The sequence below is a fragment of the Cygnus atratus genome, chromosome 14, assembly GCF_013377495.2.
Source record: "Cygnus atratus isolate AKBS03 ecotype Queensland, Australia chromosome 14, CAtr_DNAZoo_HiC_assembly, whole genome shotgun sequence".
In the NCBI taxonomy this organism is placed as follows: domain Eukaryota; kingdom Metazoa; phylum Chordata; class Aves; order Anseriformes; family Anatidae; genus Cygnus; species Cygnus atratus.
Window position 1 is genome coordinate 3,522,051 of NC_066375.1, and position 19,254 is coordinate 3,541,304.

General features: G+C 39.3%; 1 protein-coding gene across 15 annotated transcripts in view; it reads right to left on the minus strand.

Annotated features, from left to right (window-relative positions):
- Positions 1-578: 578 nt before the first annotated feature.
- LOC118254903 (core histone macro-H2A.1) overlaps positions 579-19,254 on the minus strand; it is a 46,226-nt gene continuing 27,550 nt past the window's right edge. For 9 of the 15 annotated variants that reach the window (XM_035560673.2, XM_035560661.2, XM_035560655.2 and 6 more), the window contains 4 exons: positions 14,323-14,422; positions 8,756-8,845; positions 5,713-5,887; positions 579-1,298 (listed from right to left, as the gene is read on the minus strand). In XM_035560673.2, the coding sequence (XP_035416566.1) occupies positions 1,133-1,298; positions 5,713-5,887; positions 8,756-8,845; positions 14,323-14,422 (531 nt within the window). In that variant the 3' untranslated portion in view covers positions 579-1,132. Of the gene's footprint in view, positions 1,299-5,712; positions 5,888-8,755; positions 8,846-12,741; positions 12,833-14,322; positions 14,423-19,254 lie in introns of all 15 variants that reach the window. The other 6 variants (XM_035560664.2, XM_035560663.2, XM_035560665.1 and 3 more) reach the window with 1 other exon arrangement.

Here is a 19,254-nt window from a genome sequence, read left to right on the forward strand (position 1 = left end):
ACGTATGCCCACTATATAGAAAGTAGGCTAAAGACTTCAAAGGAAGAGCTTCCTCTTCAGAGAGAGTATTCATATGCAATAGCTTTTGAACATGTAACCTCTTCTTTCTCAGAGTACAAAAACAAGTGGCTTCCGTAAGGTTTATGTTGGTATGGATTTCAGCTGTGCAAACTATATGGCAACCAGTACAAACTGGGCTCATAAAGATTTGGGAAAAAAATAGAAAAAGGCTTCAAACAAGCCAATATTCAATGATTGGAACTAGTTCAAAAAAAAAAAACCCTAGGCCTTACTTGATATAAAAGGCTTGGACCTCTCAAAATAAACAGCCAATTAAGTCAGATTCTGAACAGGAGGATCTGAAGCACCAACAGGAAAGGCTGAATGCTCACTGCAGAAAGTTCAGTTGTGTCACCGAGCATGTAGTCATCCAGCCAGTACATGTAAGATGCCCACCATCTCCAAACAAGCTTCCAGGCTGCTAGTTCAGATCTGGTGTTTCATCATCCTTCTCCCAGCTACCTTTTCAGAAGTTATAAAATAAAGACTTAAGAGAAAAATTAAAGTACACTGACAGCAACAGTTCAAACATTTTACTAAATCAATTCACACGATTTCAAAATTGTAAATATAATTAAGAACAACAGGGTTTCTGTATCTTTTCTTCCAGATTTATCATTAAGACAATAAACAAACACAAATTAGGTTTATAGCATCTGTTCTTTTAAAAAATGAAAGGAACGCCACTCAATGTATTGATAAAGCACCACAACACAGTTACAAAATAGGGTTGGCCTGTTTCTTTCACAAGTAAAAGACTACATATTCCTAACAGCTTTCTGCTTCAACCATACTTCATTAAAATAAAACTATAAAATCTCCTAGATTACACTAAGTTCAGACGATGCCTGGTATACAGTGCATTAACAGCAGTAATGCCAACTATCAGTGCCAACATAAAACATTTTAGAAAGTAAAAAACAAAATAAAACTAAAACAAATCCAAAAAAACCACCTTTATTTCCCTCGATGAGCAAAATTTAAAATAAGGGATGTTCTGCTTCACAATGAGTTAAGGATTTGGGGGAAGAAGATGGGTAGAAGGGAGCTGGTACTGTGTAGGTTTCTATGCTTAGTTGGCATCTAGTTTGGCCATTTCCTGCACGTATATCCCTATACTCTCACTGTCAAAGAGCACGAAGTACACCGTCTTGATTGAAGAGGACATTGTTGACACAAAATAGCTGGAGATGGCTTTCAGGATCAGCTGGGCAGCTGTTTGCTTTGGGAAACCATTTCTAGTAAAAGAAACAGAAAAAAAGAAAGGAAATCAAGACCTGCTGAACAAGCTTTTGACGGTGTAACCTTGCAGGGAAGGCTCAGTCTTTTCTCTAATGCAGCACAGTAAATAAAGCTACAAAGCTAGTGTTTACAGTCTGAATTAGAAGCTACAAAGTTGTTTGTTTAAGCAAGACTTAAAATGTTCAAACAGAAGAAAGCATTCCCAATACATGAACACAGAGTCCACACACGTTAATGTGTTGAACCTTTCACCATCCGAAGGCTCAATTATTCTCATTTAACAGACGAGGAAACCAATGGCCAGTCAGCCTGAAGTGTTCAGGAAACTGCAGATACCTTAGAGTTGCAGAGTCAAACCCATCGTGAAAGTAAACCAACCCCTGAAGAAAAATAAAAAGGGACCTGGAACTTGGTATAACGGCAGCACGAGAGGAGAAAACAGAAAAACCTTGCTGCTTTCTCAGATGACTAAACTGTGCGTGGCTGAATTGCAAAGCTGAGCACGTAGCCTAGGAACTCTGCTTACAGTTTTCTTTCCTCGTTTCTCTCTCGTAGCTCTTGTCTGAAAGTTTCATCTAATGTTAGAACAGGTCAAGCACAGGCAGAGCAGTCTGAACAAAGCCATGACCTCAACTATGAAAAAGTTTTACAGGTCATGGCAAAAGCCCCAAATTACACCTGGTACTGGAATGTGGTCTAAGCTTTGCTGCCGTATTACTCAGGAAGTGCTTCTGCCCACCAGTGGGTGGTTTTGCCCTCGTCAGAGTCTGAGCAATCCCCAAGCCGCAGTAAAGTACGCGGAAGTAATCAGTCTGAAGGTGATGGGATGCCACCCTTCTGTTAAGAGCAGGACCCAACAGAATTTGAAGAGGCTGTTGAACATCATTTGGTTGACCGACATGCACTTACAGATGCACGATAGTCAACACTCCAAGCAATAAAGTGTGCATTTATGCAAATCTTTCTTAGACACAGGGTGATAAGGAGATACTAAAACCACTTCCACGTGTATTTTCAATGCAGAGTGGCAGAGATGGATAGTGACTTAACAGTTCTAAGTCTGACAAGTTTCCATCTTTTTTTATCCAAAAGGATTGGTAACATTTAATATATTCTTTCATTTAAGCCAACAAAAGTGTGTTACACTGTCCTATAATATTGGGAAATATTATTAATAATTTAAAAATTACACAGGTAGGTGAGTTTCTGAGTTTCCTCAGCAATTCGAAGAAGCTGGACTAAATTCACCTCTGGTGTTAACAGGTGCAACATGACAGCATTTGCTCACTGAAGCACCAACCTCTGCTAGTAAAACGCTGTTGTACTCTCCCTCTCATTACACGCTGCAAGACACAAAATGAGAAAGGCAATTGCCTGTGTCACGGACCGTTTACTGCACATTACCTGGCCATAAAATATACTGTGAGAGCAATTCTGGGGTAGTGCTGCCTGTAATGGGGTATTACACCTGCTGCCTGAGGACAGTGCTTGTGATATTTCAGAAGTGAAGACATGGAACAGCACATCGTGCTGTTTCTTTCTTTTCTGAAAATGCCTATTTTGTTCTCTCACTGAAGAAGAGAAAAAAAGGAAAAAGCACTGTGAAAACACTTGTACTCTTCCAAAGACAACTGAGCTGCTCAGGCAGAACCAGCTGTGTGATAAGGTAATCGACTGACAGCCCCAATGTCAAAACTGTGCTAATTCCTACTGTTGGCTTACACAGAGAAAGGGGCCTGGAGTCAGTGCGCCTCCGCATCTGATCCCTTGCTGGTTACGTAGCAATGCTGCATCCTGGCACATAGCGAGCAGATATCTGAGGAACTTTGCTCCTGAACAGGCCAGCATCAAAATCAGGGTACACGCTGTTTCTGCAGTGCTGACAAGGACTCTGAAGCCATGCAACCTCCACTTCAGCTGTGTCCCTGCAAAGTGGTCGTGACAGAGCTAACGAGAGAAGAGCAGCCTGATCAAAGGGAGGCATGCACGCAGGGAGGCTGATGAAAATGAGCTGTTTAGGACCACTCTCTAAAGAAGGAAAAGAGACAAAGTGGAAAAATCAGAAGTAGGATGCTGACCAATGGCCGTGTGTGGGCTGTAAGAAGAAACAGAAGCCTCTTGCATCGATCTACTGGTCTGAGTTAAATTCTTGTGAAAAGGTGGCTTGAGGCTTTAGCCAAGCTAGTGTCAATTCAGATCAAAGCTGGAGCCTCAGGACGAAATCCCTACTTTGAGGATGATTTTATTTTCAATCCCAAACTCTTCTTTCCCTGTTCTCCTGCTGGCCCTACCAGGGTGAACTCCAGGCTACCTTTGTACAGCACCCAATTTGTGCTTTCCACAAGTTGGCTGTAGCTGAGCATCTGGCCCACCGAACGCTACAAGTATGCTATTTTATTTTCCCCCATGATTTATTTGAACTGCCCTCATGTAATCCCATTCCTCAACTATAAAAGAGAATGAAATTGTTTATGTGGGTTTATTGGGTGATGTCTGCTTGACAGATGTCTGTACTAGAACAGCTGCATACATGTGGTGTCTTTGGCATTTGCTTTCTTTAAAAGCTTTACTTCTTTTAACACTTCTGACTTTATAAAAACAAGTAAAGAGTATTGTCAGAATATATTCTGTTTTCTCCAAAATTCATTTATGCTTGAACAACTCTAATTAAAGAGGAGAGGGAAAATATACAACCTCATACATTTCTCAATGCCTGTTGATTCCTCTCCATCTTTTCAAAGCACTACTTCAACTGCTTGAGTAAGAGCAACATGCATATGCCAAGCTGAGAACATAGCCACAGATCTTGCCTGTCAGTAACCAGATTTCATAACAGAATGTGGATCTCCTGATTATTCAGGGTTTCATCATCTTCCAACACCACTCAACTACTTTGCAGCAACGGTTTGGAAAGGTTCTTCACTGGGAGCTCTCCAGAAAAGAAAGGGCTCCACGGAAGGTATTTTTTGTAGCCTTGCTTTATCCGACAGCTAATTCACCAGGTCAGTATGAATCCTCCACTATATTGCTCTACCGTTCCGTAAAGTTTGCTCAAGTTACGTCCTTAAAATGCCACCCATACAAAACCACCTTATTTGGAGCTGCGTCTGACGCAAGTCACTTAAATTTATTATCCTAATAAAACTTCTATTTCTTCACTGCCATTCACCCAAAAGCTCACATAGTGCTTTCTGCCCTACGAAGAATATGCAGGGATTAACCTAATGTTGCAACATGGCACAATGGGAGGAAGATTCTTGGTGAAGATCAGCCAGATTCATTGCAATTTCAAAAGTGGCAGTTGTTCAGAGTTAAATACACCACTGTGTGATTCAGCATAGATTTGGTCTTCGTTCTGAGCCACCAAGGGCCAAGTGCTCCAAACCTCCCTATCCTTTCCAAACACAAGAGCCTTAAATTAAAATGCTAGTCCATATTTAGATTCTGAAAAACATTATCCAACATTCAAAGGCACTGAGCATCCCGTACAAATCTAGAGGACCTTAACTTTATACTCTGGCTTTCAAAAATCTTGACAAAGACTTTTAAAACCTTTTTTTTTTTTTTTCTGGGAGAGTCCCATGATATAAAACTGCGTGGAGTTCAGCTTATGGACTTTGGGTGAAAGCTTGAAGTGATTTTGGAAATCCAGAGAATCAAGGCACTTCAGGTCTACTGCTTAAACAAATACTAAGACGTGTAAAGGACTCTTTATCAGGGAGTGTAGTGACAGGACAAGGAGTAAGGGCTTTAAACTAAAAGAGGGTAGATTTAGATTAGATATAAGTAACAAATTCTTTACTATGAGGGTGGTGAGGCACTGGAACAGGTTGCCCAGAGAAGCTGTGGTTGCTTCATCCCTGGAGGTGTTCAAGGCCAGGCTGGACGGGGCTTGGAGCAACCTGGGCTAGTGGGAGGTGTCCCTGACCTGGGCAGGGGGTTGGAACTGGATGATATTTAAGGTCCCTGCCAACCCAAACCTTTCTATGATTCTGTGTCTTCTGGCCATTCTACGACGTGCAGTAAAACTAGGTAAAAGAGACCACTTTTCTTCGTGCTCTCCTCCATGTCCCCAATTCATACGAACAAATAATAGTCTGAAAAAATACTTTTAATATACTCTTAAGAAGTTATTTTTGTGCTCTTCAATCTATTTGTATGCTTCAAAGGTCTGCAGGGATCACTGCTAGACACGCTGAAGTTTAACTACTCCTCAGAATACTACAGGCTCCATGTGCAGCTTGAAGGAACCCAGAAGAAACATTGCATTCAGGGAACTGATCCAAACGAGCAAGAATGAAGTTAGCATTGTAGAAATGAGTTTTGTACCTGAGAAGGGACAGGTACATATGAGATGGCACTTAGGAAACGTAGCCTGCATCAACTACCATGTTTATGTAACAGCCTTACCTGCCACTGCCAATTGAAGGAAACGCAATTGATTTCAGCTTCTTTTCATCAGCCAGAGCCAAGCAGTTCTTCACTGTCTTTTCCAGCAGCTCCTCGCATTTGTCTGAGCCCCAGCCTGGGCTATTACAGTGGATCACAAATTTTGCAGGCAATCCGTGGCCAGCACTGACAACAGCTAGTAAGAAATGAAAGTGAAACATAATTGCTTTCCTCTCATTAGGATTAAAAGAATGCATATGTGATTAAAATAGCAAACAATTGACAGACATTCCTTTAGCCCCTGTGAATGTTTTAGATTACAAATCACACAGCCTTAAAATATAACAACATGATTACAGAGACTTTTCCACTTCCAGCTGTACTTTGCTGTGGTAATTTATAAATCATAGTTATAATAGAGCTTATTTTAGAGAGAGCAAGAATTCATGACTGACATCAAAGGAAACACATTCCTACTGGGGACTGTGCAAACTTGTGTAATGTCGGAGGAGAAAGGCAGTAATATGCTAGGACATAAACCTGTTCAAGAGATGATCATGCTCCGGTTCGGAGGTTATTGCAAAGCGACAGTAAATCCCAGGACGCTGCACTGTCGGTGTTACGACTTGTGTGACCTTCAGCTACTCCTGCTAAACACACAGCTTGTTTAGCCAACTTCTGATCACACCGAACCACGAACTGGATTATTTCAGAGCTGTTAGTGTTCTGCAAACTGATAAGGAAGGCCGGAAAAGAGTTGAATTCAAGTATTTGCTTTATTTCCTTCTTTGTTTCTAAGTAACTATAAAGAATATTTTTTGTGATTTCAAAACTTTGGGCCTAGTTTTATTCAAGCTTTTATGTGCATGGGTCATCCAAGATCGCTTAAACAATGCCTCTCTTAGTTAACGTTTGTCACATTTTTGACAAACAGCTGGCCAGGTTGCATTTATAGATTTACAAAGTTTGATTCACGCTGTTTATATGCCAACAGGTGAGGCCTTGGATGTATGAAGAAATGGAGAACTTTTACCGCACTAATCATATTATCACCAGGATACTATCAGGGACACGTGGGGATTGCCAAGACACAAGAGGGCCTGCCTACAGACTACGTACACCCAGTCTCCAGAGCAGTCCCTGTCTCGGTAACAGAACGCATCCTGGGTTCACCGCTTCCCATCGCAGGGCAGCAAACCGTGCTCTGCCTGCCAGAAAGCCGGGCGAGAGATCCCTGCCATTTCTGACCTCACAGCTCCGTGGCTTCAGATAAGAACTGGTAAATTTTGGTTGTTTAAAAATAGAGATGAAACGAAAACATCTTATTCACAAGCTCATGGAAGAAATAAATCTAGTCGGTCTCACAAGGACACGCATCAAAGCCCAATAACAGGCATTGGGACATAATCATACAAGGCCACAGAAGCACAGGAATAAAATGAGAGTTTGTTCTAAAAAAACAATAAGAAAAGTACCCTTTTTTTTTTTGTTTGTTTAAATTTAAAAAAATCAGTTTTGCAAAGGTGCTTAGAAGCCAGAAATCCTCTACTCCACTCTGGAATGTTTATGAGGCATTTTGTAATTTAAATATAGTAGAAATAACTCTCGGAGCACTATCATCACATATGGCTACTATCCTGCAGCTGCTGAAGAAGACAGAAAATAGACTTTGTCATGTGGCATTCTGACAGGAGGTTAATCAGGAGAGTACACTTTAAAGGACAATGGAAGCACAAGGATTTATGTCTTTATAGGTTTGTAAATTCTCAACATGTTGAATAACCTCAGTGTTAGGCAACTTTAATTTGTCCTTATATGCAACTAAAACATTGGCAGATCCAGACTACATCGTAAATCCAAGAAAAAATCTAATAAAAGCAGCTGACATATCTCTACTCAGACGTGAAATGCTGATAGTATCTTCACACTGAACGAATAAAATACTGTATCGATACGCATCACCAACTATAATGCTTCTCAGACAGAGAGTGTATTCTAGGGCAGCCGTTAATGAACTCATAAGGATTTTGTTGAAGACAACCGTTAATTACCCAAAGTGGCCATCCCTTACTTCAAATGCAAATGCTCTGAAAGGGGAAGTTTTACTTTTGGTATAGAAAAGAACAGAAAGAATCACGGCCACATTCTGTGCTATTTACAGTTATGTTTCAGGTAAAGATTGTGGTTATTATATTAAAAGGGATACCCATGTAATTGGGAAATGTGAAAACTGGATATCCATATAACTGAGAAATTGATTCATGTCAATTCTTCCCCAGCAGTCCAGTTTCTGCTGGGGTAGCAGAGAGCTCCCTACAGGGTCAGGCTGCCAAGCAGCACTCAGATCTGAGGGATGCATTGATGTTTGAGAAGAAAATTTCTCTCTCCAAATTGCAATCTATTTGTTAGCACAGTTTGATCAACTCGTTAATAGGTTGATAAGGAATGGCGCACATAAGCAACTGAAAAAAAAAGAGTAATTGATTCTACATATTTTTGTAGAACAATTCCAAGAAAAACTTACTAAAAATTTTAAAAAGCAAGGAAAAAATTTGTATTAAGCACCAGAAGTAAACAGTCATATTTTTTCCTGCCATAGCTCAAGTTTTACATCTCCCCCTCAGCTTTAGTCAAAATTCGTTTACAAAACTGCATGCACTCTATTTATTTTTATAGCATAAACACAGATGGCAGAACCAGCATTCTATATGAACAACATGTATCAGCAATATCACAGATGGTGTCAAATTGTCATTACCGAACGTTAGTACTCCTATAGTAGATTTTTCTCAGATATTACGTAAATTTTGATAACTAGGCATCAAAAAATCATAAGCTTCTACAGTGATGATTTTGGCACTGTTTAGACCAATTACCCAACAGCTGCTTAACTTTAGGCACGAATTAACTTTAACCCAGCAGAGTTGCCTGGGGACACCATGAACCCAAGAGGTGTGCTAGAATGAGCTTGGCCAGCTGACTGCAACGAGGACGGCCGCAGACGTTGAAGCTCATGACCCCAATGTTTTTTTTCCCTGCAGGTTTCCGAAGCGCAGAGCCTCACCTCCAGCTATGTCCAAGGGCCCGTTCTTTTTCCGAAGCTCAATGACAGCTTCCACAAACTCCTTGCCGCCTTTCTTTTCCAAAGTGCTCCCTGAACAGAGAATTGTTATTTTACTCCTCTGATCCCAGGTTTCCACAGCAGACACGACTCATCATTATTTGCAATTACATCAGTCTAGATTTTTCTGCCCAAACGTTTTTTGGGGACTGCAAAGTAAGATCTAAACCTTTTGGGACTTCAGAATTAGCTACTCATTAAAAACAACAACAACAACAACAAAAATGAAAAACCAAAAAAGACAACCCTAAGAACCCAAAAACCTCACGTCTGAATCCCTTGCTAACATTCTCAGACTGTGATTTTCAAGTCAGAACATCTGACATGACGTCCCTATCTCCTTCCTTATCAGAAGCATCTGTCAGTGTGAAACGTTGCAAAAGAATGTGCTAGCTCAAGAGTGGTGAAGGTTCATAATTCCTGCCTTCAAGGTTCATTTCCCCTCTCTCTTATAAATGGTTTTAAAGAGCCATTTGCCACAATAAGAATTTGAGACTCACCTGATCTTGGTCCCTGACCCCAACAGGTGGCACCAGGAATGAAACAGTCTCGTGAGTGCAGCGGGCTGCTTTACTTGGTAACTGCCCAGCTTGTTGAGCCACCTTTAACCAAGAGGAAGAGCCTCAGAAATAAGGAGAATCTCTAAGGAACATATTCCTCCAATGAACTTCTCTAACTACAGCTAAGGAGCTGGACAAAGTCATTTTGGGAGGAGAAGAGCTGTGCAGCATTATCAGGGCAACCAAAAGGTATGCCATTTACAAAGGCAGTCCATCACTAAATGGTTTAGATCTTATTTTGCAGCTCTAGTTTTAGGTATTAATATAATAAAAACAGCCCAAGAAAGCATTTTCCTAACTACATAAGCATCCCAAATAATTTTGTACTGTGCATATTAAATATACAGGTAAATAAGTAAAAAGCAGTGGTATCATAAAGGCTCTTATTTGAGACATTACTTTGAAAACTGATTTCCAAAAATTCAGAATAGGATCTCTAAAGATCTAGACATTCATTTGGTGAAACCCCTTACTTTCACTGATGAAGAAAGAAAAAAACGCATTTTCTGATGGAAGTGCACATATTGTATGCTCAAGGAAGCAGAGCCCCTCCTCCAAGATTCAGTTTAACGTACAGAGCTATGGCTCTAAGAACTAAGAGGACTGCCAGAAGCTTTTGTTTTGACACCATTGCTGAATTTCTTCCAACGTGAATATTAGAAGTTTCTTGTTTCTTGAAAACAAGGCATTTGTTCGTTCAAAAACTGACCGTGTGACCCTACCTCTATTTTGCTATTGGCAGTTTATTGCTTTTGGGGTACAAAAGCTGAGGATAATTAAAAAACATATCTCGTATTTTGCTTTCTTCATAACCAGTTCACAATTGGTGTTTGCCAGAAGTCGGACTGCAAGGTCAGACTGCGTATGTCAGAGAACACCTTGCTCCATGTACTCATTTAAGCTTATTTGTGTAAATACTTTAGTCTAAGGTTATTTAGACAAATTCCTCACTGAGATTTTTCTCTGAAACTCAGAGCTACCTGTGCAACAGAGCGGGAGGCACCGCCCAGCAAATCTCTTAGGCAAGACAGTAATGGCTTTATCGATAGCAGCAAGGTGTCCTAAGAGAGCGTGCTCTGAACAGAGATCCCCCCGGGACGGAGGAGCTTTGAAGGGCGCTGCCTTTCGCAGACGGCAGCACGACACACAGCGCCCTTTGCTGAACTTATTTACCTGGTGTGGCTGACACCAGGGACTTGTGAAATCACTCTTTCAGGGAGGGAAAAAAGCACTTCTCCATCCTAATTATATTCTTGTTTATGCATTTCCATATCCCTGTTCACTCGTGTATATAATTCCAGTTATATTCCCCGTGAATCCATGAACTCAACCAGTTCTAAACCCCATGACGGTCATAATCCTTAATTTCTCTTGTTTCAAGGCAAAACGTAATTAAGCCTTGTATAGAACTTCGGAACAGAAAAGATCTATTATCTAGGTCATCTCTTTGCCATTGCAAAGCTGTTGTACGTTTAATGGAATTTAGCCTAGTTTTGTTTAATTCAATCCAGGAAGACCAGCTTTTTCTCTTCTACTGGGAATTAATTTATAATTAACGGCAATGGACAACCTTGTCAGTTTATTTCACGGAGCACTCTTCTCACAGATACAGTGCAAAGAAGAGCAAGAGTAGTATGGGGTATGAATCAGTGATGGTTTCTGCATTCACTCCTAAATACGTCCTTCTTCTGCTTAATAGTAATGGTCTATATTGAAATTATATTTCAGAACTATGTCGTAAATTAGCTTCATCTTGGAAAGGACATACTGTATTTAATCATTTTCCACTACATTAGCAAGTTTCTTGATGGAAGTCTTGCTTCGCAGCTTCAAGGTTAGCAGCTTATTTGCTCACAGGCATAAATATGTGCCACTCCCATGAGAATAAGGTCATCATCTCATGCTTTCCAAGCAGGCATTGGTATCAGTGTTGAAAACAGCGTTAGCAGAAATTTAGGCTCTAAAATTCTCAGGATAAGCCCCCAGTACATTTATATTGTTAGGGAAAAAAAACAACAAAAAAATTAAAAAAAATTTAGATGGGTAAAAGTTAATCACTGGAAGCTAGGCATTTGTGCACTTCTATTCTTTCTTACAGCAGTCAGAGGCAACAGGAACCTACGCTAAGGTATGAGCAGTGCGGCTTTGAGAGAAAATTTTCTTTGTAGGGTAGCTTCTTAAGCAGTTCTTTGTCAAAGGACAGGAGACGAGCACATTAGCTAAATGAGTCTGACAGACTTTAGAAGCACATTCTTTAGATACAGGGTATTACGACACTTTTCTTTTAATGTCTCTGCATAAGGTTTAGCCAGCCAAGTCACAGCTGTTCCCGCTCCGACAGGCTACGCAGAACTACATTTTTCTGCCCGGTACTCAGAAAGTAGCTCCTTCAGAAACAGCAGCTGTGTAAGGCTTGCCCGCCCCGTGGCAGGACAAGCGCCCTTCAAGCCAGCACTGAAGCAGGGCCTCCGGCACAAAGGGTAACTAACCCTTCGCACGGTGGTGATGAGTTAAGATGAGATGTAAAACAGAGGCTGGGATAATGTGACTTTTCTTTTTTTTCTTTAAAAAAGCACAGTGTGTCATCACCCTTATCAGCAACTTCCATATTCAGCCCAAATTCTGATTTGCCTTCTCACATTACTACAGCAGTTCAGTTAAAGTGTTGCTGCCTGTTTATGAAATCCTTCAAAATACTGTATTTAGAGAAGGGTATTACCGAGACAGGAGTTACCCTGAGCAAACCAGAGATACAATTTAAGACGTCTGTCATGCTGTATTACGATGCCTTCTTTCATCAGTGCAGCTTAGATGACCGACCATATGAAAAACGTGTGTTGCATCTCTAGCCATGTGCTTGTAAGGACCATTGAGCAGGGCTACAAAGGCAATTGGTCTATAAGTTAAAGCATGAAAAAAACTAATCAATCTTAAAAGAGTTCAGAAAATACACGTGGGCTAGATCCAGCATGTCAGATGTGAACATCTGAAACTTGGCATGGAGAGAACGTACTGGAAGCGGCCAGAAATCTAAAGATCGAGACTCAAACTGTATTGAAAACAGGCATTTAACATGCCAAACAAACAGTGTGGTAATTCATTTTCCTTGCTCACATGCCTGCATTGCACATATACTGTTCTTGCACTCCAGATTTTGAGAGTGCGTTCTATCGTTACTTCTGAAAATCTGATTTGGTGATACAAATCAGAAATGCCTACTGAGTTTGCAGTAATTAATTTCTTTTTACTATCCGTCAGGACTGCTGGAAGTGAGAAATAAATGCAAATCTGCATAGCTACAACAAGCTTGTGGCTGCTGATTGACCATGCACACACATACAAACTCCGCAGCACTGAACTTTCCATTACCTACTTCACCACCGGTGTAGAAGTCAGAGTTTGTCGGGTGAACGACAGCATCACTGTCGATCGTGGCAATGTCAGCCTGTACAACTTGCAACTACAACAGGTAAACAGATGTATATCAACCACGTTGGACAGAGACCCAGCACAGGCTCTACATTTACACATGTACCAACGTCCATATTTCCTACCTTTACATCTCCAAACCTTGCGCCAAAGGAGTATGCTGAGTTGTGTGTGCAGGTGTGTGTAGAGAAAGGGGTGTAGGGAACAGGAGGAGGAATATTGAGCACGACATGATCAAATCAATGTTAAAATGACAAGTCAGAGCAATCAAATGAGATCATTTCTAAAGCTTTAAGATCAGCTTATTCCCCATTTCACTTTGCAGAAACCTAGAACAACTAGTTCCCCACAAAGCATGACACTAAAATACGGAATCTGTTTAAAAAAAGAAATTCAGGATCATCAAGCCAAACAAAATAACTAGTTTCTCCATTTTGTCAGCATCAATAAGCTGACAAGCGCTAATCTTCATATGAATAGCAAGTTATCATTTTGTTTCTAAAAATGGCAGTCTCCTTCATATGGAAGGAACCACGCATTTGCAGGGTTTTACTGAATATGATTTAAAACATGTAAGTGATCGACCTTATATTTTAAAGGCAAGGCATATTCTCTAATTATGTGTTGTAAAGGCTGAGACACGTAAAAATATACATATCTCAGAGAAAGACTGACTTAAAAATTAGCCTTAAGTCTTTTTCTTATTAAATCACATAAGAACATTCCCATAGGAAATGCAGTAGTAGGAGAATTATGGGTTGCATTCCATTAAGGAAGTTTAAAAAAAAGACAGCAGCAGGTAGAATCAAGTAACAGGGGAAGGCAGTACATAACGCAGGGAAGTTAATTTTTCTTTGACATTTCCTGAAGAAGAGACAGTTGAAGCAGGATTTGGTTTTCAATTTGTAACAAGATAGATGTTTAAAAGTGATACCCCATCGATGATAATATCTGCAAGTTCAGTGTTGGTGTAATATCAGCTTCCGTTTTCAGCTGAATGAGAATGTGACAGGGAGTAATTTAAACACAATGGAAACATAATTTGACTGAATCAAACATGAAATCAAGACAGAAAAAATTGAGGATAGTTAATTATTTAATCATTCCTTTTTAAATAATGTTATGCCTACTCTGATTATAAAAAAAAAAAACACAAAACCAAAAAACACAGAGATTGCAGTTAGAATGGAGAAACTGCTTATTTTGAAAACAACCTGACAAAAAAAAGTATTTTAGTCCTCAAAGAAGCCACATAAGAAACCCCCCAAAATAGCTAACAGTCACATATGATCATTATGGAAAAGAATTTAATTTGTTTAAACTGAATTCAGCTTGAAGATTAGCAATAGCCGCAAGGTTTCAGATTTGGTAAAAATGTCTTGTGAATATAGTTCTTCAACAAAAGAGAACTTGGAAGATTTGAATTTGGCTCTTATTCAACGTATGAAGCCCTACAGAGTAAATTCTGGGTTCCATAATTTCCATGTGACCATTAGTTGTGTCAACCCATGCCCCATTTACCTAGGTCATCTTTAAGGTCAATGTCAGCATTGGTAGGATTGATAATGGCCTCCACCTCGAAGCCGGCTAAATTACTGATTTCACTGTGAATAAGGTTCAGCTGAAAAGAAAAGCATGAGGTGGGAAATAACAGGACAGCTGGGAAATCACAGAGAAGCTGCAGAAAAGTGAGCTTTGCAACACAGATGGAGATAGCATCACTGCAAACAAATACGCAAAATAAAAGGCAGGTCATAAGGAAGGTTGTTATCCAAAAAAAAGAAATATTCAAACACAAGACTCAAACATTGTTCACACCAGGAGGAAGTAAATGTACCTACTAACAAGGCTCTGTCTCAGCTTTAGGCTGCCTTCTATCTGGAATTCTTATTTTGGCATTATAAAGGGCTATTTGTTTTTCCTGAAAGGATAGATGAAAGACACCCTAATAATTTCACATGCATTAATTGCATTAGTCACATGCATGTGCTGTGACTGTTCAGCACCGAAACTGGAAGAAAGATACCGCTTTTCCTTATTTAAGCTAGCAAACTGGAGCATGTCTTCAGGAAAGCAGGCTCTTGGCTCCAGAGCTCACTCCACCCTAGCAAGGGGCCACACTTCTTTTGCTTCGCATGCTAGTGGTCCCCATACTCTGTGCTGCAGTACCTTTACATTTCACATGCCCAGTTCTGCTGGCTTTGTGACCAGCAACATACTGCAAACAGGCACACTCACGTGCTTACCACTTCTAGTTATTATTTTATTTGCCTTACTTCCTTATGTTATTTATGAAAATAGAAATTTTAACCCCAGCCATTAACGCCCATTAACCCCAAGTAACACCCCTGCATTTTAAACACGCCTCTCAATTGCTATTTGTTACGACATCAGAAGGATTTCTTACGGGCTGACGGTGAGGAAGTTAGCATAGATTTCTACAGAGTAAGCTCACATCCACACCACGTGTTCTCAGAAGAATTAATGAAATGTGAGAGATTTCAACTTCTACCATCACATTTTGAGCAAGATTTACAAACAGATAAGAAGCCAACGGAATATACAGACCATAAGCGGTAACTGACTGGTGCTGAGGTGTAAAGCAATGGCACGATTTCCTTGCTGCGGACGGTTCGAGTGTCTCCTGTGACCCACGTCACAGAAACAACTCCATAATTTGAGACAATTTGATGTAAATGCCAAAGTCAGCAACAGTAAAAACTGCAGTATGCTGACTGATATGTAAGGAGGCTTATAAGCCGGGGTTTGGACCACTGCTCTGCAGCCAACCCTGGGAAGTCTGATTTCACATGCACCAGTTTTACTAGACCCAAAACTTTGCACTTTACAGAGGAAAAAAAACCCAGACTCTTTTGTATATGGAAATAGACTGTTTCTATCATAAATTATGCTTAGATCTACATCATGCATATCCATTTAAAATCATTTTTTCAAGAGGTGATTGGGCAACAGGGAAAGCAACTACAAAATGGAAAGTTCTCAGTTATTTATGCAATCCTGAAGCCAGCTGAAACCAAGTGAGGCTTTCCTTCTAATCCAAAGCCCACTGGATTCAACATATGAAGCTTAACATATACATTCAGGCATGGCAATTAATCTCTTCAATAACTGAATTTCATCTCGTGGATTGTAATCCACACATTCTGTAAACTTAACTTTTTATATCTTCTCCATGTGTGAGTTTATTAGTGGCAACACAAACCAATTCACGAAACCAATACAAATGAATAGTCATTTAAGGAGGCCAACATACATTTATTTAAGTTTTATGGATAAAACTATTTCCGTTTCATTCATCTGATTACATGAATTGACCTTGCTTTTCTGCAATATCATATATTTTGCATACGTTACATGAAAAACCGATGTTCCTTTAATATAGGGTGATTTTGGCTAAAAACGAGTGTAATTCAGCTCTGTTTTAAGTATAAGTCTGTATGGGAGTCTGTAACAAATCTAAAAAAGCTTACTTTCCAAATAGCTTAGAATCCTTTAATACTTCACACTTGGTGAGTTATTCATACTTGAGTTTGAGTCTTGAGTTTGACTACAAGCAACTGCTGTTTAAAAAAAAAAAGTCAAATCAAGTCAAACCAAAATGTTAAAGAAACTATGAATTTTGAAATAAAAAAACAATCAACAAAATACATGCACACACCAAAAGACTGTTTTGTGGAAATTTTAGTATGTTCCTAAGCACATTTCATTCATTTTATAAGTGACTTTCTGATCCCTAATGCCCTATATTCTAAAAGTTTTTGCCCCGGATTTATTGGCTGACTACCATCTTGCTTTCAGACTTTTAAACTCTCTCTGCACCTACTCGTATACGGGATTTGCAAAGCAACCAGTTGGCAATTAAAGCTTCAACTTAACAGGAATAAGAAAATGCTTAAAAAGCTGCTCATAACTGATGACGTGTTGGCAGCTAAGCATTATTTTGCTGAGTTTTGCATTTACTGTTCAATGTACTGTTAGCCGATTGTCAAGTAGTACAGTAAAAACCAAAAGTTTTCCTATAGGTTTAAATACTCCATTGAGTAATTGCTCAATTTTACTACTCAATACTATGAAGCATTTATTTTAGACAGAAGAAATGAATCCCTAAAGGGCCACTCTAAAAAAAACATACGACAACTTGCTCATACACGTGCAATAAAGAATGGACATATCTTTAGGTAACGTTTACATTAAATGCTAGATAAAATGCAGATGGCACTTGGCACATACATGAGTACTTTCTACTGAGCTAAGCCTTGCATTTCTTAGCTCAGACAGAATTACCTTTAAATTCTTGGAACTTTTTCTGATTTGAGCTTCATACAGAAAACTAGAGGTGCCTTTTGCAGACCAACAGGCTGAGATCTTTCTGAATGTCCAAACCCTGATGCTTAGGCTTGAGGTCTTACAAGTCTGCCTCTGCTCCATAACTGTCTCAGGAAAATTAAACTAGTTAATGCGCAGAATATCACATTTCCACTGGGATGTTATTTGTAGGATGTGCAATCATTTAAATATTAACTGGATTTTAATATTGTATAGTGTAGAACTAACACATTTCTGCAAGTACAACTGAAGGGTTCTTAGCCATTTCCTGATCTCCAGGAACTTCTAGCTGAATGTCAGCTGTTGTCTTAACATTTAAAGCAATAACAGTAAAAAACTGAACAATACTCAGGTTAGCAATATTTTCCATTGTGTTTTTCATTAATTAAATCTGGGGATATTAGATGTATGAAGAGCCATTCTTGTGAGTAAAACCTTTCGTTTCCCCTTCTGCAAATGTGAGGACAAGAAAAAAGATATTTGCTTTAAGCTCTGAATTATGTGCTGCTAAGACCAAGATTATTTTCTTCCTTCTCCACATCTAGCAAATTATTTGCTGTTCTAGCAGACAGCGGTTCTGCAGACCAAAGAGACATGCTGTAAAGGTGTTCAAGGATATCAAGTTCAAAAGACACTGATTGTTTTTTGTTTGTTTGTTTTAGGTGTCTGTGTTTGCACTGTAGTTTACATTTCTATTAAGAACACAGAACATTAAAGTATACTGAAAATCTGTATGTACAAATTCAAGACAAATTAAATAGCTGTGATCAATATGAACATTTTTGCGTTCCAATTGAACAGCTCGAAACGTTTTAACGTATTAAGCTTTCCTGCCATCCATGTGAAGCGTGTAGTTGTCTCCATTTCACAAATGAGGAAGACAACGGAGAAAGATGAGGTGATTCACAGCATCTCAGAATCAGCCAGCTCCACAAGCCAGGACTCGTATTTCCAGGCCTCCATGTGAACCACCTAAACGTGCTTTTCTCCCTGCCCAACAGACTAGAAGGTTTTCCTTCCTTCAAAATGCTCTTTAAAAGTGAAGCTATCTTAAATGGAAGAAAGGTCCTCCTCCAAACAGGCAATCAATCACCTTTTGTCTTCATGTCCTTTGAAAATACATGGCATGCACAAGCCTAAGGAATTGAACCACAACGCTTGTCTAGGACAGCTATTGAAGAAAATTCTTTTATCATCGTGTTTATGAAAATCATGTGGCACTAATTTAAGACAGCTACAACTAAACAGATTTTTTTCTGTTAAGCACCAAAATTAACAGACTTTGATAAACGTTTTAAATATCACTATTATCCTTTTAAACAGCAATTGCATGTAGAAGTGGCTAAGTAGAAGCACTTAGTTGATTCAAAGTCACTACAGTTTTAAAGATATTGTTACATTTCATTTGTAAATTTCCAAAAATAAAAACTCAGTTATCTGAGATTACCATGTGTCACAAATAATTATCGACCACCACCAGTGAGCTCCCAGTCTGCTAACCCTGCACTCAGCAGCACACACCCTGGCTCAGCCAGAAACCTCCTGGCCCATCAGAAGTGTAGGAGACAGGCAGCACTGAGGTCTCACTGGATCCATGACTGAAAGTTTTAATTCTGCCTTTTTTAACAGAAGAAAATCAATATTTTGATTTGGAAAATGCATGTTTGGAAAATAATTTCTGTAGAATACTTTAAAAACATTTCTAGGAATGAGCCAGCATAACAGGGGTGCATTTTTGTTTTTATGCTAAATGAAATGTTTTTGATCACTGCAGTGTGAAGTTTTTTTTTTGCATTGTAGGATTTCCCATTTTCAGTCTTAACATGGATGCTTGAAAGAATTCAGGTTGGTCTAAACATGCTGTTTTGGGAGTAAGTCAAACAAGAATTTCATTTTAAACTCCCACGTAACAAGATACAGAAAATTTGTACATTTGTTAGACATAGCCTACTTTTTATGTAGATTTTTATACTAATCATTTACTGCTTCTAAAGAGGGTTTCTCTCATGGAGTCAAAAGCAAAATATAATCTGTGCTTGAAATATCTCAACAACATCTGTACATTTTCCACCCCTGAGAAAATAATTCATTTCATTTGGACTATTC